The sequence below is a fragment of the Nelumbo lutea genome, chromosome 8 (assembly GCF_056320005.1).
Source record: "Nelumbo lutea isolate HS-2025 chromosome 8, American lotus-T2T, whole genome shotgun sequence".
Taxonomy (NCBI): domain Eukaryota; kingdom Viridiplantae; phylum Streptophyta; class Magnoliopsida; order Proteales; family Nelumbonaceae; genus Nelumbo; species Nelumbo lutea.
This window is the reverse complement of record NC_142691.1, coordinates 19,277,230-19,284,415: the sequence shown is the minus strand read 5'-3', so window position 1 is coordinate 19,284,415 and position 7,186 is coordinate 19,277,230. Positions and strand designations below refer to the sequence as shown.

At 44.0% G+C, this 7,186-nt stretch overlaps 1 protein-coding gene across 1 annotated transcript; it reads left to right on the top strand.

The window, feature by feature from the left end:
• The first annotated feature begins 459 nt into the window (after positions 1 to 459).
• Positions 460 to 4,805, top strand: LOC148843155 (uncharacterized). The gene is made up of 5 exons (XM_088959873.1): positions 460 to 913; positions 2,859 to 2,909; positions 3,009 to 3,071; positions 3,177 to 3,245; positions 4,004 to 4,805. The coding sequence occupies exons 1-5, from the start codon at positions 575 to 577 to the stop codon at positions 4,289 to 4,291; spliced, it is 810 nt and encodes a 269-aa protein (XP_088815999.1). The 5' UTR covers positions 460 to 574; the 3' UTR covers positions 4,292 to 4,805.
• The last annotated feature ends 2,381 nt before the right edge of the window (positions 4,806 to 7,186 follow it).

Below are 7,186 nucleotides of genomic sequence, written 5' to 3'. Positions count from 1 at the left end.
TAATAGATTGTTAAGTTTTAAAGTTTTTGTACCAAATTGTCAAAAATTTTACAAAATTAACTGCAACTCCAACAACCCAATCCCAACACCCACCGAAAGGCTAGCTTGCCATGCACGTCAGCTTTAATCATGCCGGGTGGAACATACTCGCGCGCGCGAAACTAAAAATCCCACTATCTCCACCGATCCTTCACGCTCGGATTAAAATCTTTAATTTTCCGCTGTTTATCACAGTGCAAAGAGAATATTCCAATCCAAGCGACAAAATCTGGAGTTGTAGATTGTCTGTGGATCCTAAAATTATGATGTCACATCTGAATATTAAGATTAGAATAATAAGAGAGGGGACGAGCCAGCCACGGACACGTGCCAGTGGTGGGCCCTTGGATGTCTATAGAGAAGGCATCTACTCCAACGCCACATAAAACCGGAAAACCGGATATATAAATTCTTTATTTAAAACCAACAGGCATTCTTCGCCACCATTTTCTCCTTCACACTTCGCTTTTTCCTCTTTTCTCTGTTCCTCTTCTCTCTCCTCATTCTGTCTGTTTCCTCTGCTACCGATAACGAGATGAAGGAAGACGAGTGGGTTAAAGCGGCCATGCTGGACGACTGTTTGATCGTCGAGTTGTTGATGCAGCTGAACCAGTCGAAAGCCCACGTGTCCTCGGCGGTGAGGAAGCTGGCGGCGCTGGCTCCCCTCGAGTGGGGCGTAAGACAGCCACGGACGAAGCAGGTACTGAGATGCAATGTTATGCAGGCGAAGAAGGAAGGCGAGTCGTCGGCACGGGCGAGTCCCACCACCCCACTCTCGTGGAGCGGTGGCACCTATATTAGTGGCGGTGGAGCCAGTGACGGCTGCGACGAGTCCAGCAAACCGGTCAAGCGGTCGAGCGGTGGGAGATCTAAGGTTAGTTTCTGCGTTCTCGTTTCCCTCGTTTCTCTCTCCCGTCGTTGTCGGTTTTCCGGTACCGGATCTTTCTCGGTCCGAGTTTCTAGGGGTTTAGATGGTGTACTTCGTTGCTTCGTTGGTAGTTAGTACGTGGGAGTCCTCTGTCCGCCGACCTCGTCGGATTGATTTCTCTTCAAAGTTCTTTCATTTTTTTTTCGTGTGACAATAAAATCCCTGTTGAGTGGACGTATTTACATCAAATCGTTGGGCTCTTAGGCTGATTTACTTGATTATTATTACATCCCTTCTTTCGCATTCCTTTTTCCTTCGTCTTCTTTTCGGTAGGAGAAGACAGCTTTTTGCTTTGTGCAAAAGAAACGAGTAGGGTGAACTGGCGAAGTGATGTATCATGTGTCGATCCCCGGGTAATTTGGTCATTTTGGGGAACGGATCGGCCATTATCTCCGGCCGTGGCATGGTCCATTTTCAGAAAAACGGCCACGGTTCCAAACATCCCCTTAGTAATTGAGCGGACTAGACTACCCTCGTGAAGACAGTGAATTCCAGCACCGAGTAGCCAGTTCAGTGCAAATTGTCCATTTTACCCTCATGAATTCCGCGAATGCCTCACCGTCAGCCAGGCAGAGAACAAGGCTTTGGTCATCAGTCATCACCGAGAACTCGGAAAGTATCTAGGCAGGTCATCGTCGCGCGGTCATTCACTCTCTTCTTCCTCTCTCTTTTTGTCTAGGGTTCTGAATAACTCATTTACCTTTTCTTAAATGACGAAAACGCCCATGGCCAGAGTCAAAACCCTCTTTATCCTCGACAAGTCATAAATAGGGGGCTCTCCGTCAGGGGTGTGCCTATTATTTTATTATTATTTCGTGTGTGGCGTGATGTCTTGTGGTGGTGGTCCCCACCAAGCAGGTTGGCAGACCCCGAGAGAGAGAAAGAGAGAGTTGAGGTGTTGACGTTAGGTGTGCGTTTGGTTTGGTGTAGTGTTGTTAGTGGTGAGCTGCTGTTGAAGGTGTTGTTATGGGAATTATTATTACGTGTGAGCGCCGGTGTTGAGCTTTTATGCGGCTCAGATCGATCTATCATTTCTGCTATCCTCTCGTTGATGCCTCTTTTCTTATATTTATAAAAGATAAAAGAAATGATTTCGTTGCTTGTTGACGAAGATTAGTTAACGAAATTGAAATCCCATCTCCTGCCGTCCGTGGGAAGTCAAGCCCCCCGGATCTCGAGGCGACTCCGGTTCGGGAGCGCGAGCGGTTCGCTCTCGCATGTTCCACGCACCTCACCTCACCTCACCTGGTTGCTGATGGGAAGACAGGTGGCGCCCGGCGGACTTCTGTTCTCTGTAGTGGTCTAGGGTTGGGATTCGCCAATCATCATCCGGTGGGCCCTACCTTGTTTTAGGCTGAAGTCAAGTCCCATTTTCGGTGATCTCATGGTTCACGGAGTATGGGAGATTTTCGCCGCCCCACACGCCCACTGGATGTGAGCCGGTGTTGTTGGTTGCTGTGGCTCCCTGGCTCCCTTCGATTTGGTCGTTCCTCTCTCTCTTTCAAAGGGAGGGGACTAGGGTAGACGACCGGTCACCGGTCACTACGGGGCGTGAGGCCTTGGGAATTACTACTCCCTTCTCTTCGCCTAGGATTATATCCGTCGTCAAATGATTGAATCCGTCCGATCCCTTACTTGTCCTTTCCAGATTTTTCTGTTCCGAGACACCAAAACGCTCGTCATCACATCACTCATCAGCTATTCTATTAGTAGTGGGACCCACTCTTTAAACCGTTGTTTGGTTCGGCGGTTATTCACTCAGACCCGACCTTTCGTGCGTCTGCTGATGCCTGATGACAAAATCGACTTCTTTTTTTTTTTTTTATCTCTTTTAATTGCATCCCCATTTTGGATTTGTTTGTTCATATGGTTTTATAATGGCGTTTTTCAGGCTACCCACACAAGCGAAGTCGCAACAGTCAGGAGATCAAGGAAGAAGAAGGTAATTTATGCTGAAATTTATGAATGTGATGGGCTTGGCTACGAGGGAGGAAGGTTGGTTGAAAGTTGAACTAACAGATTATTTATTGATCATTCACAGACTTTTTCTGAACTTAAAGATGAGGAGAGTTTATTGTTGAAGGAAAGAACCCATTTGAAAAAGGTGAATTCTTGTGTTGCTTTCCTGCTTTCGTTTTCCTTCTGATGAATTTGGTGATTTGGGGATGCTCAGTTTTGTATATGGCCTCTTACCCATTTTGTCAAACAGGAGTTGGCGGCACTAAGGATCACCTTGGAGGAACAGAGGACAAGAAATGAGAGCTTGAAGAGAATGAAGGTGAACGGCTCTCTCCCTTTCTTTTGTTTCACTCTTTTTGGTCTTGTTGCCATATCTAAACCTGTTTCTGTTGGTGTGTTATGTCATGTGATGTCACTATAGATTAAAGAAATTATGAATGCCTAAACATGCATACGATACCCCTGTTAAAATGTTATTCAATTCTGCCGAAAAATATTTCTTTCTGAATCTAACCTATTAAATATTCATCTTTAAATTTTGAATTCTGTTTATTTTATATATTTCACACGTACAGACTTACTACATGAAGATGTTGAGGAAAACCTGTCATAAAAATGTAGAGACTATATTTGATCAGTGAAATTTTTATCAGTTGTGATATTTTTGTTAGATAATTTAGAGCAGCATTGTATTACAGCAGACCGTTTTATTGAGATTCACAAATGAGAATTCCTTGGGTAAAAAATTCAACTGAATTGATCGACCAATTCATCAAGACAGTAAAGACCTGCTAAGTCACACAGGAGACAAGATCAGATTTACACGGTTAATTGGTGGTTTTCAAATTTTAACCTAAAATATCTCCTTTATCAGACCTGAAAGTTGTTGCTTGAATGACTACATTTAAACATTATGGTTCAAGGGAAAAGAATAAAAGTCCCAAAGCACCTGCTGACTTCTATACAATGTGATTGGACATTTTTGTTTTTATTTTTCTTTGTTTTGCTGGTGAAATACATAAAAGTTCAGAAATGGAACAAAATTCTAACGTTTCATTTCATTTTATAATCTTGCAGCTTGATTTGCAAATCCAATCAGCAAACAAACCAAGCACGCCTAAGAAAGAAACCTGCGAGGAACCCCAACAGGCTGAAGCAGTTTCTGTTGATCACACTCCCAAAGTCTCTCCTACCACTGTCCCAGATACCGAGCTTCAAGCTGCAGTATTACCGTCTCCACCTTCTGATTCTCATGAAGTAGAAAATAAGGATGCTGTCGGCAGGGAGAGTCCCTTTGTTCTGCCTGATCTAAATCTGCCTCTTGATGATAATCCTGGCTCTGAGGCTTTATATGGAATGAGTTGAGAAAGATCAATCAGATATTAATTAATCATCTCTTTCATGAACCAACTGGATCCAACATCGACAAGTCACAAGTGCTTTCTCGCTCAATAAAAGTTGATCTGATCCAGCTTCCGGCATGGCTAACCATGTCAGTTGGGCGAGCTGTCATAACTGTACATAGGAAGAAACCATCTTCCATAGCAGGCGACATTAGAAATAATGCCACCCACCAGCATTGCCAATTCTTGCAAGGAAAGAAGCTGTTGGGGGAGATTCGTGAAGAAGGTATTGAAGGTAGTATGGACTGTAGAGATCCTAACCATTAGAAATTGATAGATTCTTTTTTTTTTTTTTGTAGATTTATGCTGTTTTCGGAAATTCTTTGGTGCCGACCATTTCTTTTTTTCTTTCCTAATACTTTTTCCTGGAAACAGTTACATACAAGAAATTGTAAATTATGGGGGGCTCATGTAATGGGCAGTACGGGCAGTACCTCTTTTGGAGCTATTTGAATCTAATTGGCCAATTTCTTTTATTTCTGGTTTTCTGTTTGTTTCTCTATTTCATTCTCGAGAAGCTTTGATCTGGCTTTCAAGATCCCAAGTAGGACTGTCCTCAATTTGTTCTCTACATTTGGGGACAAAGAATACAAGTTGGATTAGTTTTTCTCTAGATTCTGTACCTCATTAATTTATTTGTTTATCAGTACAATTATTCTGGTTAATTAAACCATGAATCCATCTGTTGCATATTCAAAAGAAACGGTATGCTAATTAAGGGGTTCTTTCTTTCTCAATCCTCACTGTTGCTTGCATGTTTCAACCATTGATTCTTGTTGCAGTTGAAGATTGAGCATGGGAATCGAAAACATTGTCTTATATCTCATGACCTCCAACCAGACTTGACCATGCAAAAGTCTCTTAACCCAACTTGATCTGTTCTTGACAAACCTTATCTACTAAGCCAGGTTGTCTTCAGGTTGAGGTTGCCAAATTTATCCATCAAAGCTGACAAATCAGGCCATGTTAAGAGAGGCCATAAACTAATCTCAACCAGGCTAACTTGCCTCGTTATTTGAAATTCGAATTTGCTCCTCTACTCTGCAACTCTGGTGCTTCATTTTTGGATTGCTAGCCTGGCCAGAGCATGGCACACCTCATCACAACCTGAAATGGACCCATTCAGGACCAAGAGCGATGCTTGCAAATTCTGGTTCATTGTCATGTGGGAGCTGCCTTGATTTGGCCTTCAATTCATGGTTGATAACAGAACCGTGTACTCTTTGTTCCGCCATGAAACCAGTCAAAACCAGCCCAAATGATTGAAGCGCGTCCCCCAATTATTCATTGATCAATGGGCCCAAGAGCAAGCCACGAGATGCCAATTCACATATGTTATGGTCGCTACTGGCTACAGACTACTGGCTCTCTGAGCAAGGAAGTTGGACGAGAGCTTCCTTCCATTTTTCCTGTTGGGCTATACTACAAACCATGCGAGATGCGACGCGTGGGATATTATATACAAGGCTACGTGTCTCGAACTTGCTTCGAGAGGCCAAGCGCACCGAAACCCACGATGGGCAGAAGAAGACAACTGATTTCACTGCATTAATTAATGTAGTACGGTGGTCCGGTGGATAAGAAGGAATTCCAAATCCAACATAAGATGACAACTTGTGCTCCGCCTGCATCCTAAGTGTCGTTTTACGTCTCCGACTCTCCCAACTCAGCCGACGAGAGTCATGTTTCTGTGTGTGCCGATCACTGGGGTCGAGCTACCTGCGCTGTTCCAGGCTTGCAGCTCAGTTTTCAGACTAAAAGTTGAGAAAAGGAGAAGAAAAGTGAAAAAGTGAAAACCCATCAGTTCTCTCGATCCCTCGAAGGAAGCCTGTGAGCTGAATCAACCGCCGGAGCTGCTTTGATTGTTCCGTGTTTGGGGCGGTGAAGGAAAAACAGAAGGTTTTTGTTTTTTTTTTTTGTTTTCCTTTGTGTGGCGGGGCGGAGAGTCGAATCTGAACCTCTGGACTGTAGAGATAAGGAAGAGTGTAAAGCAGATAAGGCCGATGAGCTTTTTTTGGTCGGGTGGGAGTGGGACCCTACATTGCTTCACTCTAAAAACTATGGTCCGAATCCCAATTCCCACCCCAGAAGAAAGAGACAGTGGGAGGACCCAAATCACCCAATGGGGTTGTTAGAGGCAAGGGATTAAGCTACCGAATACTGAAATCTAGCAAAGCGAAGGTTTTGACTTTCAGAAGTGGTTTTGTCTGTTTGCACAGAGATTGCATGGCCTCCGAATTAATGCAAAAACCAAAGGTTGAATCTGATTTGAATCATTGAATGCAAGTCGCTAACTAATCGTCTGTTTGTAGCTGTGGATAGCGTTTGTGTTTGTGGACCAGAGGCCAGAGCAAAGTAGAAGCAGCTGAAGACTGAAAGAGGGTTTTGATGGCATGGAGGCTCCAGTGGATACAATTCATGATGCAATTAAGAAGTATTATTTGAACGGTTGGAGAAAGTAGTTGGTAGTAGTAGGGCATCTGGTCTTTTGAACGCAAAAGGTGGGGAAGACATTTCAAAAATTCACGTGAATGGGAGCGTGGGTGGGAGTGGGCTAGAAAAGGATTCCATTTAGATGAGATTGCGCCATGACCGTCGCAAATCGATCTCCGTGTCGGACGATTACAGATTGGCCCACAGACTGCCGACACGGCGACACGACACTTCCCTTTATTTCGCTTTTGTGATCTTACGGAAATCTTTTTTTTTTTTTTTTATTTTCCTCGTATTCGGACCTTTTATTTGGGCTCCATTTTAAGGGTGATGATGGAGGCCGGCGCCGATCCGGGCTTTACACCTACAACAGGGGCTATAGGGCCCCGGCTTACATGAGCCGGGCTTATTACTTTTCTCCGAT